The sequence below is a fragment of the Aulonocara stuartgranti genome (assembly GCF_965226115.1).
Source record: "Aulonocara stuartgranti genome assembly, chromosome: 7".
Classification (NCBI taxonomy): Eukaryota; Metazoa; Chordata; class Actinopteri; order Cichliformes; family Cichlidae; genus Aulonocara; species Aulonocara stuartgranti.
This window is the reverse complement of record NC_138945.1, coordinates 54,914,388-54,932,009: the sequence shown is the minus strand read 5'-3', so window position 1 is coordinate 54,932,009 and position 17,622 is coordinate 54,914,388. Positions and strand designations below refer to the sequence as shown.

General features: G+C 41.2%; 3 protein-coding genes across 5 annotated transcripts; 2 read left to right on the top strand and 1 right to left on the bottom strand.

Annotated features, from left to right (window-relative positions):
- The first annotated feature begins 5,241 nt into the window (after positions 1–5,241).
- fibina (fin bud initiation factor a) lies at positions 5,242–6,440 on the top strand. Its single transcript, XM_082538508.1, has one exon. The coding sequence runs from the start codon at positions 5,385–5,387 to the stop codon at positions 6,012–6,014; it is 630 nt and encodes a 209-aa protein (XP_082394634.1). The 5' UTR covers positions 5,242–5,384; the 3' UTR covers positions 6,015–6,440.
- A 4,556-nt stretch (positions 6,441–10,996) lies between these two features.
- tmem276a (transmembrane protein 276a) lies at positions 10,997–13,864 on the bottom strand. Its single transcript, XM_082539841.1, has 4 exons — positions 12,800–13,864; positions 12,264–12,377; positions 12,020–12,157; positions 10,997–11,884 (listed from the first exon to the last, which is right to left on the bottom strand). Exons 1-4 carry the CDS (start codon positions 13,200–13,202, stop codon positions 11,637–11,639), a joined length of 903 nt encoding a protein of 300 aa, XP_082395967.1. The 5' UTR covers positions 13,203–13,864; the 3' UTR covers positions 10,997–11,636.
- A 651-nt stretch (positions 13,865–14,515) lies between these two features.
- On the top strand, positions 14,516–17,386 carry spi1a (Spi-1 proto-oncogene a). 3 transcript variants are annotated; one of them, XM_082539844.1, is made up of 5 exons: positions 14,516–14,720; positions 15,135–15,258; positions 15,334–15,506; positions 16,568–16,700; positions 16,800–17,386. In XM_082539844.1, the coding sequence occupies exons 1-5, from the start codon at positions 14,694–14,696 to the stop codon at positions 17,108–17,110; spliced, it is 768 nt and encodes a 255-aa protein (XP_082395970.1). In that variant the 5' UTR covers positions 14,516–14,693; the 3' UTR covers positions 17,111–17,386. The 3 variants fall into 3 exon arrangements, with proteins under 3 accessions (XP_082395970.1, XP_082395968.1, XP_082395969.1); XM_082539842.1 differs by having other exon boundaries at positions 14,520–14,720; positions 16,535–16,700; XM_082539843.1 differs by having other exon boundaries at positions 14,526–14,720; positions 15,165–15,258; positions 16,535–16,700.
- The last annotated feature ends 236 nt before the right edge of the window (positions 17,387–17,622 follow it).

The following is a 17,622-nucleotide window of genomic DNA, read 5'->3' as shown; positions in this document are numbered from 1 at the left end:
ACTGATACTCTTAGAAGGAGCCTAGACTGTGTTAGCATTAATTATTAAATAAAAAGCAGAATGCAGAAAAGCCCATTACCTCTTTCTGCAGCAGTTGCCCCCCCTGTATTTCCACTTTTCCATCAGTCCATTTCTGTCCATAAGAGTAACCCCAATCTCTATTCAACTGTTGTTTTCCTACCTTTTTTTTTATTTTTTTGGTTTTGTTTGCTGCTGCTGTCAGCTTACATCTTGCTGACCTATATCCTTCCTGTTGACAAATCCTATAAATCCTGCTTTTATCCTGCTGCTCTAAACTGCTTGTTGGTGTCAGTCAAGAAAGGCAAGTGAAGGAACAGCAACTCCTGCATGCTGAATGTGAAATACTGCAAATTTAGAGCTCACTGAATATTTTTGCATGGTCCTAGTTCATGAATAAATCCAGTCTGTTTTGTATTATTGTAAAAAAAAAAAAAAAGCATTTCCAACCGCTCTACCTCATTGTTTAGTGACAAAGATGCATCCCCTCTATAGCAAATACTATATGGATCAAACACAGGACCAAACAAGACATTTCCAGCCTTGTGTTTACAACTCACCATATGTTTCCAATTTGGGTGACTATTGCTGACAAGCTGTGAGCCATATTTGAGGCCACCCGGTGATGATGCAATTATCTTGGACAGGATGTGCATTAGAGGGGATCGAAGCCCAGGGGACTCTCCCCTTTACAGTAATGTAATCACCTGACTAAAGTCATCAGAGTGAGTGCTCACTGCTCACTATATTCTCACAGTCTGAAAATATAATAAAAATGCATTAACTACTAAATCTGTTTGAGACACTCCTATCCCCATGGAGGCACAGCACAACATTAAAACTACATATTAATTTGGAGGCCCCCCCACCACCACAGCAGCTCTAACCCATCAGTGTATAGACAGGGGGGTTCTGGAGGTAACCTCTAGTGCAAATGTAGAAAACATACAGCCAGAGGGCCAGAACTGACCCATGCGCTATCTCAATATGACCCCTAATGTCTTCAATGGGAAATTAAACATCCGCTAACATTTAAAAAATCTATAAAACACAGCCTCCAATTAATGGACCGTGACGTCTTTGACTATAGCAAGTCTGTACTGCCCTATGACTTGATTTTAGCACAGGGTAATCCAAATGTTTTTTCTGCAATAAACTTCAGCACCTTTATTCTAAAGATTAAAATTATATTGTGAAAAATAAAATTGATATAGCTTTTAAATGGATTGTTTTGTGCCACAATACACCATACTGAGGAAAAGTAGACAATTTCTAACACAAAGATTTTTGTTTTTGAATTAAGAATTCATTCTTTTCCCCACAAATGTTCATAGAGTTGAGCATTATGTACAGAATGCTTCTACTCAGTTTGTTCAAAATGCAGCTCTTCATTCACTTTAGCAAATACATTTCTAAAAAATGTTGCCCACCCCTGCTAGTGTGGCACCTGGAAAATGACAGTTGATCCTTTGGATTCAGTAGGTGGTGGGGTGATGCCTCCGTGGATCGGGCTTGTTACATTGCACTCAAAAACATGAAATTGGGTGGTTGTTACATTTACAAATTTCAAGCTTGTAATGTGAACAAAATAATTTCATGTTTCGGTGGTGAATGTAATTAAATCATGTAGGATCTGCATGAAATTCAGCAACTTAAATTATTCTTGTTGAGCTGACATGATACAATCTACTAAGAGTGGTTAGTTAGCTGGACTCACAAAATTCACAAGATCACCCAAGAGTTCAAACCACAGGAAAATCACTGGGGTTAGAAGAGACAGACAACCATACACGCACTATGTACATGCCTTTACTATTTATTGTGGTTTAACCTGTAAAGGACAAAAACGTACAGAAAATTCTACATCAAGCCTTGTAATCATAGCCTCCCTATTTTTTGAAGTCTATATTGACAGCTCGGTGGCACAGTAGTTAGCACTGTTGCCTCGCAGGGCTGGACTGGGACAAAAAATCAGCCCGGGCATTTTGACTAGAGACCCGCCCACCAGGTATTATAGGAAAAACCATAAAGCCTTTGAATGAAAACAAACGCTGTTGTCACAGTGATATACACTGTCTTGTTGGCATATATGTATCAATCTAATAAACTTAAAGTTTATTAGATTGATACATCTACAACACATGGTGGAAACACATGGTGGAAACCTGAAATTAAGACAGAGAAGACTACAGGTGAGACATGACCATTAGTGAATATTAAAAATAATAAATGACAGATTTAAGGATATTTTCATAAACTATTCATTTACCACATCAATAATCAGCATGGCAGGGCAAGATATTTTTTCTAACATTGTGGCGGACCACCAGGTGGCTCCACTCACACACAAGTTGAAAGGAAGTGTGGGGGTGGAGATTTTGGCGCTGACTATATGTGAAGTTCTGTCAGTTAATAAAGTTGTTGGAGTGAGACACTGAGACCTCTCCTGTCGTTGTTACATACCTCCACAACATAACCTTTAAAAAGTGAAAGGAGATAGAAAGACAGGTGAGAAAGAATAAAACTTAATTGACTTTTTGATGGTATTTTACACACAGTACTGGTACAGAATCTAGAAAATGTGGGAAAATACTGGCATCATATACAGTACTTAGCTACTTCTGAAGAAATTATGATGGGACCCTAAAAAAATTACTATGAACAATAATGGATTTCTATACATTTAGTCAGATGACCACTTTTGTTGTAAGATTCAGATAATTATGTATTCAAAGTTTTTAAATGACATAACAAAGAAAAGTATTTCTTTGTGCCCCCCTTCCCTGTTAATGCCCTACCTGGCCCCCTGGACAAACGTTGCTAGACCCGCCCCTGCACAGTTACCAGCTGTCAGCTACTTAGAAAAGGATCCTGGTGTTATTTGTTTCTCAGAAACAGTTCATAACTTCCCTTCAACTCATTCATGTCACCTAAAAGGTAAATCTGTTTCTCCATCACCTGTTCAGCTCTGATGATCCAGTAAGGACATCTCCTGGTTGCATCTTCATGTTTCCCTCTCACCACATATCCAAACCGACATCATGACCAGCAGCTTTTACAGCTGTGGCTCCAGCAAACATCAGTTGATACTAGAAATTAATATCAAATAAATTCTAACAACAGCTGATCAAGCTTTTCATAACTTCTTACCTGAAATTCAGTTCACCTGACACTCGGACTGGCGGCCGCCTCGGGTCTGTCCTCCTCCTGCCTCCCCTTTCTCTCATCCACCTACTGGCCTCCACCACTTGCTAATGTTACTGAATCTGTGGAAGCTCCGCGATAGCCACCACCAAACAACTGAGTTATTTTTACACATCTCCCAGCATCTGGCCAATCCACCACCTTTCAGTGTTTATACCGTTACGGAAAAACAAACAAAGATCGGCCCATAAAAACGAAAAATCACATCGGCCCACCGGGCAAATGCCAGGCATGCCCGATGGCCAGTCCAGCTATGTTGCCTCGCAGCAAAAAGGTCTTGGGTATAAATCTGTAATCTGGCCAAGTTTGCAGTGGGTTCTCTCTGGGTACTCTGGTTTCCTGCCACAGTTAAAAGTCACGCAGTAATTAGGATTAGGTTAATTGTCGTTTCTAAAATATCTGTGAACATGAGTGCAGATGGTTGTTTGTTTCTCTGTGATAGACTGGTGACCTGTCCAGTACTCTGACTGTCACCCTATCACATCTGGGATAGGCCCCAACCTCCCTGCAACCCTGGTAAAGATAAGAGGATGGATGGAGTGGAAGTTATGATAAATGCCTTAACATTTTATGTTAGCCAGACCCTAGACTGTTGAACACTCCAAAAAAATAACTCATTTAATGAACTTAAAATAATCATGGAAAGGATTTGCACATTAATAAATGGCTTTCTATTACGATTAAGCATTTTTGTCACACTAACGTAATTTGCATGGGTTGGATCAACTCAATTAAATTAAGTTGGACTCAAATGTAGTGAAACAGTTGATTCATCATTAATTAATCAAGTGCATTAAGTTGGAATAACAGAATTGCATAATGCTAAAATAAAGCAATTTTAATTATGTGGAAATTCTTTCCATGATTTTTTTATGTTCATTCAAAGAGTTATTTTTTTGAGTGTGCTCGCCCAATTTAAGTCTAATGCTCCATCGCTGTATTTGGCTCTTTGTCATTTTCCTTTTGATATTTCTGACACCGGATTTGTCACGTGGTGTGTGAAATTATTCTCCTGTAGGAGGTTTGTTCTATTGAGGAGCGCCTTTAGTTAGTAAATGTCAAAGTCACATCCATCTGAATCCCAAAACCCACAATTTCTCAGCAGCACAGTGTCACTGTGAATGTAGAAGGAAGCACTTTGTACCCTCTTGCTGGTGAGCCACGCTTTGCTTATTATATGCCATGGATGTTTCCATGCTTCCAAAAAGGCAATTAAGACATGTAACAATTTTGCATGTTATGGCTTATTACCAACAGCTGCCACAAAAAACTGTGTCTGTATTATATCCGTGTAAAAACCAGCTAAACACCTAAACATCACATGCAACTTTCCCCACAAAAATCTTGCTCTTGTTGTTTCCTGGACCCTTTAAATCATGTTCAGGCCCACAAAACGCCCCACAAAGGACAAAAAGCAAACAGTGGGAATGCACTTGTATTGAAATAAGCACTGCTCTTCACAAGAGCTGCATAAATACACTTACCTGCACCCTTTTCTAATCATATGACAATCACTTACATTTATGGCCAATGCTGTCTCTTTATCTTAAAGCGTCTGTTCACTATGCACTTAGTAGCGGCTCAAGGGCCTGAGAGAAGAGCATTAAAAGGATCAATATCAAATCAATAAATGGTTAATGGTTCTCGTGTGTAAGTTTATGCTTCTCAGTGTGCAAATGTTCTACCTAAAAGTGCAAATATGCCCAGAAAAGTGTCTAGCAAGGTTTCTGATTGTAACAAAAGGGGGGGGGGGGGAATGAAAATGCAAACCAGACTGCTGATACATGATCGATTGCAAATAACTGTTAAATACGAGGTTATATTTGTAAATCATAGAGCATAATGCACAAAACACGCTGTAGAAAAACCACTTATTCTAGATATGACTGACGGAACCCAAAGATATTTTTCTGCTGTGAACCATGCCTTAAAATTCTGCGGTCGGAAACACAGACGCTCAAAGATCAGCCGCATGACTCTGCACTGGTGCTGCGCGCTTTGCCTGACCCTGGAGCCACCGCAGAGGGGCCCTTCTGCCTTAAAACAGGCAGTCTGCGCCTTTTAGGTGACGGGGGACTGTGTAATATGAGTCGGGATGAAAACTGCGCGCTGAATCCGGCTGCCAGTCCAGATGCTGTTCGCTGGAGAGAGAGAGGAGGTGCATGATGGATCCCGTCCCACTGCTGCTCATCATCGTCACATCTCTGCCAATTTGCTCGGCAGTCTACACTGGGCCCCTGCAGCCCGAGATCTCCAATGGCACTTTCCATCACTTCTTCGTCCCGGATGGAGATTACGAGGAGACAGAAGATCCCGAGAAGTGCCAGATGCTGTTTAAATTTTCAGACGTGTATCCATGCGCGGCCTTAGAGGACAGTGACTCTGTAGTGAGGGAGGACTTCGTCCTCACGAAGCTGCAGGCGGAGGACTCGGCGCGCCTGCTCGAGGGCATCGGCCGGACTGTGGCCCAGGATCTGGACGGAGAGGACAGCTACGGAAAGTTCCTCCGGCGGGAGATCTCCCAGATCGGCGAGGCTTTTTCAAACGTGGACAAGTCCCTGGTGGAGCTGGAGGTGAAGTTTAAACAAAGTCAAGAGACTGAGCTAAGGGAAGAGCAACAGCTGAACGGGCATGTGGTGAAGCAAGTGGGTGACGTTAGGGACGCACTGAAGGAAACCACCGACATCTCGCTGGGCCTGAAAGATAAACATGAGCTGCTGTCTCTCATCATTCGCAGTCACGGTACCAGGCTGAGCCGCCTAAAGACTGAGTATCTTAATGCTGGTTCTTAGTGGGGCTGTGGGAGCTTTAAGTGTGTGTTTGTGTATGTGTGTATGAAAGAGAGAGCGAGAGACTGAGGAAAAAGAAAGAGCGAGGACGCTCCAGTTCATTAACCAACTGGAAAGTTTATTGTGGCTTATGAATATCCTTCTTAAGCATTTGAACGTCTCTGACCTTTGGTTGTTCCCATTCCTTGGAGCTGTGTCACTGAAGGAGCTCTAACAGAAATATTAGCACATTCCTCTGAATCAGGAGGGAACAAAGAAATGTGGACATAAGTTATGTCTGCAAGGAACCCTCAGTGCCACCCCAGAGGAGAAATCTTATCCAGAAGAGAGAGTGTGAAAACAACCCCCCCCCCCCCTCCCCCAACATGGATTTATTGTCAGTAAAATATGTAACTCTGTATGATTTTAACTATGCTGTTCACGCTGTTAGGTTGTCATAACTGATCAAATAAATATTAAATATCTGATATTTCTCCCTTTCTTTCAAGCAAGACAAAATGTTCTTCATTCTTCTCACCATATCAGGACTTTCAGGTATTTTCTTTTTCAATGTGAGACGTCTCCCATCCTTTAAAATTTGCGATGTGCAATAAGAACTCGAAATCTTTGAAATTGTAATTTTTTTCACTTTCATCACTTTCATGTGACCCTCCTCCTCCCTCATGTCTTGACATCACCGTGTTTGCTGTTGGCACTACAAGTGGCAGGCTCGACTGTCCCTTCAAGTGGCCGTGGTTAATTGGCGTCTGAAGTCTGTCACTGCCTCCCACTTCCATCTGGAAGTAATCTGCTCGAGTATGAAATATGCTTCTTCAAAGGCCGTCACTGTCATCATTATCTAGTCTTTTGTCTGTCATAATCCACGCAGTTCGAGGTTGACATGAGATGTTACTGTGTTTAAACTCTGAGCTGTTTTGGATTATGTCATTTTTACTAAAAATAGGCTTTTAACTGGCAAGTTGTTTATATGCCTATAAAAAAAGCCCTGTTTTGCTCTTGAGTTTATTTCAGAGACACTGTTTATGGATGGAAAATTGTTTTGAATTTCCAAAATAAGCATTAACCCTGGCTAACAGGGTCACACATAAACACATCTGTTAGGCAGTCTTCATTTGAAGTGCCTTGGATTTAATATCACAAATGCCTTTGGTGGTAATCTCTGTATTTTCTTTCTCTGACTACCGTAAAATGTTCTTATTCCAGCCAACGTCTGCAACAACCACAAAGTAACAGCTACAAGCATGCCCACTTTTTTTCTTTCTTACTTTTTTTTGTTAACAGAGATGATGTCTATGCAGATGTGAGTGAGCCAGATGGGCTGCAATGGGCGCAACTGGGTGTGATTTCCTCTGTCTGGTTTTCCTCACAGTCCAGCTTCCCCTGAGGGACCCCTTTTTAAAAAAAACAGCTCTTTCTTTCTTAGCACAGTGCAGACCAGCACAGCAAAAACCCAGAGCTGCAGGAGCTCCTGAGAAACCCTATATGTCTATACAGCTCTTAATTTCCAGGGGCACAGTACAGGGCTCCAAGATTTGATTAAAATATTTGGACAAAATTTCCACTGTGTTAGTAAAAGTGGAGCTATTCGCAAAACCTCTCATAAGCAACCTGCCCATCATAGTTAATTTGTCTTTTTTGGCTCTGATATAAATCCACCTATAGGAAAAAAATTTTTTCCCGCAAGATTAGATTCAGATCCACGCTGCTTAGAGGCACGACTGCCCGAGCGTTAAGCATGCTGTTGAAGAATTTATTCTCCTTAAGAAAAAGAAAGAAAGGTCAAGAATGCAGACCACAGTCGACCTGAAACTACTCTGACCCGAAAATGACAGGCCTCTGGGGTGCTATTGTTAGAAAGGAGAGATTTGTTAAGTGCTCCATCTGCTACTAGTCTTACCGTTATTATTACTGCAATGAAACGACTGATCGTTTTAATATGATTCAACTGCATCTGACGCTCTTTTAAGGAGCTCTTGTTCAATAAAAATAGAGATACTGTTTAACTTCTCAAGTTTTTTAACACATCTCAGTGTGTTAAACACATCTCAGTGGACCAGCTCCATGACAACAGAGAAATTTCCCACTGAGCAAAGTCTGCCTTCTGCTAAAGACCATGAAAGCTCTTGAAAGAGCAGGAAAGTGAACCTTGAGATAAGACTTTTTTTCAGATTGCTGTGTTGAAGGCCAACCCCCCCCCCCCCCCCCCCCCCTTTCACATACTCAGGAGCAGAATTAATTTACATCCTTAACAAATGTTGCTGATGTAACAAGACAACATAACTAAGTCAAAGACGAAAAGAAGTGAGAGCTTTAACTTCAGTAAAAAAGAAACACTTATACCAGTGTGGTATGCAGGGGTGTAAGCAAAAATCCTACATTTAAAATTAATTTTAGTATAGGAAGTATTGTTAAAGAAAACAAAATGCAGAATAGCCCATTCGGAAGGGACGGATGACCTCTTTCACTGCTTAATTGCAATGAAAAAGCATTACTTTGCTGTAAGTGGAAAAGTTGATTCCTTACTCTATAGTAGCTGGTGATCAACTATAACTATTTATGTATATCAGTCTGTCTTATTTTTTTATATTTGTAAAGTCATTACTTAATTGATGAGAAATGGAAAGTACAATATTTTTTTCAAAAATATATTTTAGTATAAACCCGAATAAAATACCAACATTTAAGTACAATGGCCTTCAAACTGTACTTTAGTAAATAGTCCTTGCTACTTTCAGCATCCAGGCCTATGGAAAACTAAGTACACTCTTACTGCTTCCACTGAAATTCAAAGAGTAAGGCACAGTGAGGTGCTACTAATTACTTGATTACACTTGATTAATTAATCATCTGTATGTGTGAGCACCCTTGTAAAACCAGATGTTTTGGCAGTTTGATGTCTGCAGCATTCAGGTGGGTGTTAATGGAATACCAAGAACTGTTCCTGCCCATCAATTTGAGATGAGTTATGAGGCCATTTCCAAACAATTTGAAGTTCATCATTGTGCAGTGAGGAAGATTATTCACACGTGGAAAGCTTTCAAGACACTTCAAGCTCAGACTGTGCAATGCTCGGAGAAACTGCCAAAAACAAAACAAGAGGTACATCTCAGACTCTGCAGGCCTCAGTTAGCATGTTAAATGTAAAAGTTCATGAATATCACAATCAGGAAAACAAATGTGGTTTGTTTGGAATGGTTGCCAGGAGAAAGCCTCTTCTCTCTGAAAAAAACATGACGGCACAGCTTTGGATTGCAAAACTGCATCTGAACAAAACAAAAGGCTTCTGGAACAATTTCCTTTGGACAGACAGGACCAAAGTGGAGATGCTTGGCCATAATACACAGCACTCATCCTGGAGCGAACACTTAATACTAACTGTCAAGCACGGTGGTGGAAAAGTGATGATTTAGGCTTGTTTTGCAGTCATGAGTCGACAATGAACTCTTCTGTATAGTCAAATGTGAAGCCATCTGTCTGACAGTTAAAGCTTGGTGTAAAACTGCATTATGTAACAGGTCGATGGTCCCAAACGCAGCAGCAAATCTTCAACAGAATGGCTGAACAAAGATGTTGCAATGGCCCAAAGTCCAGACCTGTTTGAAATGCTGTGATAGGACCTTAAGAGAGCTGTGCATAAATGAGTCCCTCAGTGAACTGAAGCCACGCTGTAAAGAAAAGTTGGCTACAAGCTACTGAATCATGGGCTGCATTTAGCTTTTCTTTTCACAAGACTCCACAGAGTCCCATTTGACCTTATATAGAGAAAAGCATACATGCTTTTTACTCCACTTATCTGACATGGTATTAGTCACTGTTGGGGTTGGGGTTTTTAATGCAAAGCATACTTAAAGTTCAAGCAATTGAATGCACTTTGGCCAACAAGCCATGGGTATGTAGCATAATTAGACCACCTACAGCACCGGATGACTTTTTAATGATGTGGGCACATGTAGGACATGTATGATTCCTCCTCATTAACCACACAGTCCTTTGTATCATTGATACCAGACACTGTAACACTGCAAAACAAACCAGTCTTCACAATTCGTTTGAACAGTTAGATACATTTACAACAGAGGACTACTGTTTGTTTACATGAAAAATGTTTTCATGTTTCCAGGGGCTGTTAACGGAATAAAAAGGAGCTCTTTGCAATGAATTAACGGTCCACTAAGAGAGTCTGTGCATCCTCTGGCAAATGATTTTATCACTGAATATATTTTGTTCATTTATGATGGAGAGTGTCTGTTTACTTAAATCTCCAGTGACTTAAGTAAACAAACACTGTGCCTAATCAACAACAGGGATTTATTTGAAGACTGCAGATGAAGATTGCCACAATCTGAGCAACAGAATAGCACCGATGAGCAGCAAAAGTTCAGGAAATGAGTGAAGCCAATATTTGAATTAGCTGTCAGAACGATTAATTTTTTTCTTAAAACTAGTACGCATGAAAAAAAAAACACCTTGAAAAATTATCAGCAACATCAGTGTGTTAATCTGTGAATTGTCAGCATGTTGTGATCCGAGAGCTTTGGATGAAGTTATCCGGACATTCCTCATTTTATGTGGCCCTGCTGTTTATAAACATAGATTGAATTTCCACTGAAGCGTGCAGGCGGAAAAAAAATTACTTCACTTTCATGTTCTATTAAATTTGGACTGATTTATTTCTGTCAGTTTTGTCACTCAGTTTTGGTCACTGATGCACATTTTGGCCACTGACATTTGCACATTTAAGCATTTAGAAGTGGTTGCATAAAACGGTGGCCTGCAAGCAGCTCCAACACCAAGAGAAATAAATTCAGCTGCAGTTTTAAAACAATGCTGTAAACGCCTTGACTCGGTTAGCAGGCCTCTTCTGCCTGCTGGCATAACAGTGAACACATGTTAAGACATAAGACAACCACAAAGGTTTTTTTTGCTTTTGTTTCTTTTTATATGATGTCTGTTCAGTGCATTACATGAGGGGGGAGGGAAAAAAATACTTTTGCATGGCTCTTTTATTTTTCAAAAATATTCCGACAGGGGTAAGACCTCAAGAACAACAAAACACTTCCCTCAAACACAGTTTGGTCTAATGCTCATTATTTTTTTTCCTTGAATAAACACAAATGCATCTGCATACATACAATTCATAAAGTACATGTACATATCTTGTTTTGAATGGGTACATAATGATACACAGTTGCCCTTTGAAATGTGAATTACAAGTCCATGGTTTGATCTTCAGTTCCCATTTGAAAGTTGTGCTATTGACCTCCTGCCAGTGCATCTTTTTCTCTTTTTTATTCTGTTTTTCTTCTCAAACTAGCAGATTTTACAAGAAGAAATTGTTATATTCTCCTCTTGAAGAGCAAGCAATGACACTCAACAGTTTATTCATAAAGAGGGACAGAAGAAAAAAATCAAAAAGCACCAGAGGAACTGAAACCGTCTTCAGTCAAATGTCACCTCTTTATCATTTCCCATGTGAGTGCGAGCAAGTGTCCCATGCTTTCTCTGTGCCTGGCTAAGTGAAGGCTTTCTCTTCTCTCTGAGTCCCTGGGTGAAGCTGTCTCTGGAACAGGGCTCGTCACTGTTTCACAGATGAGACAGGTGTCTGTTTGGTATGCCCGCGGCCTGTCACACACAGCCGTTCTCCTGTCTGGGCTTGTGCACCGCACTGGCCTGTGGGGGGTAGAGGGAGGGAGCGAGTGTGCACAGGAAGCCAGCCAGCAACGTGAGGCCCAGTCCACCCCACGCACAAAACATGGACCAGCCGTAACCATGACTGATGTCCTCTGGTATGCCAAACATGTAGCGCGGATAGCGGGACAGTTCAAAGTTGATTCCGGCCACACACGTGCAAAGGGAGATTATGCAGCACGTCCCTGCCAGAGAGCGAGGATGAAACAAGTCAGCAACCCGATTTGATCCCCCCGTTTTGATGCGCCACGGTTAATAAAGACCACACCGCCCCTCTGCGGTGAGTCGGGGCAGTGCTCTTTATGTAAAGAACTTCTTACCTCCCATGAGGAAGAGAAGTCCGGCGACATACTGCATCAGATCGTGGTCTTGACAGCAGCCCAGAGCGCCTATGATCCAGCCGAACATGATGATGGATATGGCCATTCCTATGAAACTGGCAGTCATCCTCTGGAGATCTGCAAAAAAAAAAAAAAAAAAGGCACAGCAGAAAACACCGTGTATGTCAGGGGGCGTGCTCAGTTTTTCTACATTAATTCATCAGATTAAAAAAAGGTAACTCACGAAGCGCGTGCCACTCATCCTGCCTTATTGTCTTCGTCAGATTGATTGGCAGATTTCTGGGGAGCTCTGATGATGAGTAGTAGTATTTTATTGGTGTGCAGCGTGGAACCAATCCTGTGGATGTAAACAACACAAAAAGGATGTCTCACATTAGCACTGAGACGAGATGAAGAGGATATCACAAGGCTCGCTCCTGCCACCCCCCACCTCCCAAAAATACGCACCCAGCCCCCACTCCACCACCGCCCACCCATCCACCCACACCACTGTGGAGTAGCTTATTGTACGCATCCCGAGGCTTCTGTTACTACAGGCTGCCCTTTTGTGCTGGGGCGAGAGAAAAAAACAGCACGTCGATCGCATTGTAACTGTACTCCGTGCGATACTGCGTAGGCCTCGAGGGTCTTTGCGCAGCATCAGCACCTTGGATAGCGCATTCGTGCACAAAGTATTGTTACCGACAGCGCCTGTCACTCGACACAAAGCTTCCGAAACAAACACGTTACAGCACAAAAACACGAAGCCCGACACCAAACCTTTAAAGATCAAATCCTCCGTCTCCAAGTCAAACCCTTCTCTGTGGCACTTCCTCCACAGTCCGGTGACGGTGGAGTTGAAATGCCGACTGCAGAGAGACTCCATTGCCGGGGCAGGAGGCAAGAAGTGCCGCTTAGCCCGCAGCAGCATTTCGCCGCTGACACTGGAGCCCTTTCTTTCAACGTTTTTCTCCTTTGGCAGCATCCGAAGCGGAAGGTTGTTGTTGGAGATGTAAATGTAGCCGGGGTCGTTTCTTTTGTTTGAGTAATTCTTGCAGCGTTCCCGGTGCCTCCTGGCGTCAGTCTCGTACCAGTTGTCGGTGCTGATCGCCACCGCGATCAGTCCCAAAGCGCAAAAAGCCAAAAACAGACCTGCCACGGTTAAAGTCCTCATAGCAGCCATGTTCCATGCGTATCTCGCCTCTGTGCCGTGATATTTCCACGGGACAGCGGGACTCCGCTCCTGGCTGCTGCTGATGTCAGTGTCTAAGGTGGGGAGGAAATTTGGCAATACTTGGAAATCGGAAATGCTGATCAATCGGCGAAGCCCTCATTTCTCTAATTTGTCAAGCATCCCCTAAAAGAGCCATATTCGGGGGCGGAGGATAAATAGATTTGGGCCTCGATGTGCTATTTTGGTTGTCTCCTCTATGCCTCTGAACTCAGTCTAGCCTAGATACTGGCCAGTTCAACGTTTCTTTCCAGTAGATGGAGACAGAGCAAATATTTGAAAGCACGAGAAGCCCCAGACCTGCACTTTACGCACCGTGGGTCACGGTTTGCAGTCGTCATAAACACGATTTTCTGGGGTTAAACAAAATAAAGGAACCTTTGCCGTCTTTTAATAGACCATGTCTCAAGGCACCTCAGCTGATGTGTTCCGTGAAACACAAAAATGCAGACAAACAACCTGCTTTTCTCCCTGTGGTGTGCTCACAGGAAACAGTTTCATCACAGCCAGCAGACTGCCTCTGGTAAGTTTCCATTAAACAGAGGCAAAGATGTCAAAGCACAGCGTAATAATGTTTGACTCATTCGATTATTTTAAAAGAAGTCATAAAAATCCACCTCCATGCCAGAAAAAAAAAGTCAGAAGGTGGTTATAAAAATCTCAGTGTTGTATGTATAAAAACGTAGACAAGTTACAGGGACAAAGTGAGTCCAGCTCTTTCCGTCTTTTTTTCACTGGTTTCATCTCATGGTCAGAACTTCCTCAATTGAAACCATAATGCCAAACAAAAAGAGGAACAAGGCTGGTCCAAACTTCACTTTTGGTTTCGACTGCTGCCTGCAGTAGCGATTAAAAAATTCCTGTGTGAATAAACCATACTCATTGTAATTGAGAGTTAGAATCTCATAAAGCCTGCTTTCCTCTTCAATTATGATGTGTTAAATGAAATAAGTGTTGCATTATCTTTAAGTTTAATCATGTTAGGAATGAGTGCAAAGATTAGAGTTAATGTCTCTCTAATCACATCAGTTGAACTGATGAGAGAGAAGAGTTGAAGCAGGGAAGGGCTCGTCATTTAATATGTGATAACCTTCTCCTCTCACTGCGTCTTCTTTAAGGGTGTGAATGTTTTCACAGACATGTGGAGATGTTTTGCACTCAGAGTGTGCTATAACACACAAAAAAAGCACACTGGGCTTTAGACTTTTAATGCATGCATGTAAACATGGTGTATGGCCATCAGGAACTAACTCACCATATGAACCTAGCAACTGGATATGAATGCAGACTGTATATGTTCCAGCTTATTTCTCACTTTCAGTTCCCATTTGCGTGCTGCAGTCAGTGCCTGGCGACACTCCGTATTTATCGGTGAAGCAATAAGAAAAAGTTAAAAATTACCACAAGCTTAAAGAACCAAGAAGCTCATGAAGCCTTGTTTACATGATGGATGGCTATGTTATATCATCTGTAAGTGGATCTCTTTTGATTTTTTTACCATGTATATGTCATACACCAGGAGATAAGGCTTTGATTTCAGTTTGCGACATCGTGAAGGTATTTTGTTTTCCATGTGGGTTTCTGTTAGATTGAGTTTTCAGTTACCTTTGAAGGTTATTCTAGTGACCAAAGTAGAGCTTTAAGACACTGGAGGTGGTACTTTATTTGTTATTAATGTCTGCAAAGATGATTTTTGTTTGTGTTTAAACAGGATATACTTATTTCACTGCATTTTAACCGTTAACATATGGTAAAGTCCAGTATATAATCTGCACTCCTGCTTTATTCAGCTGATTTGATTGTTTTGTCTGTTTTATGTTCTTCTAAAATCATATCTGAAAACATTTTGGAAAGACAAAGAGACTCAAACTTTTAATTTTTCAGAAACAACATCTCATATTTCCCCCCCAAAAGGCTTCAGAGGAGGTTATTGCAAATGAGGCAGAGAACTATCGACCGTCTGTGGAGCTGTACCCTTACCTCACCGGCGTGGGGGAGATTTGCGATGGTTAGTAGACTGGATTTCAGTGTTAGAAGGTGACTCATCATACGGCCATGTGCTTAAACCTCGGTCACTTTTCAGAACGTAGATGGACCTTCCAATCTGAGCGGGTCCAGGCGTCAGACTTTGAGAATCCCCTCACGGAGCTTCAGGCCGTGTCTCCCCCACAGCTGATACCACCCTACCGCTATGGCAGTGAGTCACTGTACCTCCAACTTGATCCTCCACTCGTTCCTCTGTCTGCATCACCACAAGTAAGTCCATGTATGGTAGCTTGAAAAAACACAGTTTCCATTGATGTGATTGGAATTACTGACAAGTGGCCTGACAAGTAACGAACCCCCTTCTATTAGGATACACTCACTGCCCAAGCTACTATTCTAAAGTAGAGAAATCCTTTTAAGTGTACTGCCGGGTTGTTTTTTTTTATTTGTTTTACTGTGATTGAGGTATTAACATGTAGCAGTGATTTTAGGCAGTGATGAAAAAAACATTTACTCAACTGTTACTACACTGCGTGACTCACATCAGTCTGATTGCTCATTATTTCTTCCCTGAGGGAGAATACATTTACTGGAGTCTTTAAAAAGACCTCAAACATTAAAAGAAACTCAGAAAAAAAAACAAAAAACCCTAAAGCTTTGGTAATTATTCTCACTGTCTTGAACACAGCCATGTCTGAAGTAACAGTAAATTATTTGACTTTACTCTGATTCATTTGACATTAAAATGTTCCTCATGTAAGGGTCACGTTCACTATGAAGCCTACATAATGTCAGAAAATTGCCTATAACAATTTTCTATACTCCAAGCAGAATCACAGGCCAAGAAGACCAGACAATATTTGGTATTTTTCTACTACACACTTGTAATGAACATATTTAGTTGACAGATTAATCAACAAATGGATTAGCCATTTCACACATAACTGTGTATATAAACTGTACGTGCTCCTGACTTTCAGAATCATTCAACTGCTGCCAAGAAATGAAAACAAACTGTGCTGCTGTGAACTGAATCGGGGATTTAGAAGATTATAATGTGATTTTATCTACACAAATACAGCACATGATGTGGACAGTCTGGGATATTTCCTCTGAAATGTCATCTGCACTGTTGGGTACTGCTGAGCACTGAATTCTAATTCTGGCACGGCAACTTCCTCTTTTAACACAATGACTGAGTTTAAATGAAAATGTCAGGTGATGAATAACTGCAAAACAAAAAATGTTGCCCGGTCTGTCACTTCTGTGCATAAACATGCTTTAAATTTCCCCTAAAGATCCCATATTACACCTCACCCCTGTGCTACCAGTACCCGCCTTCGGCCTCACCTGGACAGTACTACTCAGAGGAGGACCAGAGAGGAATCAGTCCACCGCTTGAGGTATCAGAGGGCGAGGATGAATATGAAGGTCATAACCCTTCTTCCTTCAGGAGAGACACTAGTGGGTATTTTCAAACCTCTTTTTTTTTTCTTACATTCAGTCATAAACCTTGTAAACTGAATAAAATTGCTTTAGCAATTCTTATACTTTCCACTCCAGACAACAAGAAGAAAATCCGTCTGTACCAGTTCCTCCTGGACATGCTAAGAAACGGCGACATGAGTGAGAGTATCTGGTGGGTGGACCAGGACAAGGGCATCTTCCAGTTCTCCACCAAACACAAGGAAGCCCTGGCGAACCACTGGGGTATTCAGAAAGGAAACCGCAAAAAAATGACCTACCAGAAAATGGCTCGAGCTCTGAGAAACTATGGTAAAACCGGAGAGATTAAAAAAGTGAAGAAGAAGCTAACCTACCAGTTCAGTGAGAATGTGTTGAGAAACTTATATTCACGTCAGTACCCTCAATGACAAGGGAACAAACGCTGTCTTTAATCATGCTAAACTACTCAAATTTTGTCTGTAGATTTACAATTTCAGTTTGTTTTTCTACCATGTTTCCTTCCTTATTTATTTGTAATCTGTGACATTTGCTAATGTCTATATAAACAGCTTAATTTTAAACTCAAATTATGGGTGAATAAGAACAAAACTAAGAGTAAAAGATCAGTGACAGCTGCAAATAAATGTTTTAAAAATGCATATTGTAATTTTCTGAATGCTGTAAATAAATATAATGCTCTGCTATTTTTGTCAAATTATTCAAATGAACTGGGTCTGTCTTTGAACAAACAAAAAATGTGTTTTACTCCTTAAAATAAAAATCTTCCTAGCCTTGTTAAAAAGGCAGAATAGAGCTGTCCCTCTCTGGAAAGATAGAGAACTCATTAGAATATTAAATTAAATAGATGTCGCAACAACACTCTTCGTGCAAAAGATTAAGTACAATAGTTGCTACGAAATGACCTGCGAGTAAATTATAA

Bases quoted from the DNA above. Each gene is read 5' to 3' on its own strand.
- fibina (XM_082538508.1), top strand. From the start codon at position 5,385: ATGATGGATCCCGTCCCACTGCTGCTCATCATCGTCACATCTCTGCCA.
- tmem276a (XM_082539841.1), bottom strand. From the start codon at position 13,202: ATGGCTGCTATGAGGACTTTAACCGTGGCAGGTCTGTTTTTGGCTTTT. The intron at 12,378-12,799 runs GTTTGGTGTCGG...TTACATCCACAG, and splicing joins GGAGGATTTGATCTTTAAAG to GATTGGTTCCACGCTGCACA. The intron at 11,885-12,019 runs GTAAGAAGTTCT...GCTCTCTGGCAG, and splicing joins ACTTCTCTTCCTCATGGGAG to GGACGTGCTGCATAATCTCC.
- spi1a (XM_082539842.1), top strand. From the start codon at position 14,694: ATGATGGATGGCTATGTTATATCATCT. The intron at 14,721-15,134 runs GTAAGTGGATCT...TTAATTTTTCAG, and splicing joins ATGGCTATGTTATATCATCT to AAACAACATCTCATATTTCC. The intron at 16,701-16,799 runs GTGGGTATTTTC...TTTCCACTCCAG, and splicing joins TTCCTTCAGGAGAGACACTA to ACAACAAGAAGAAAATCCGT.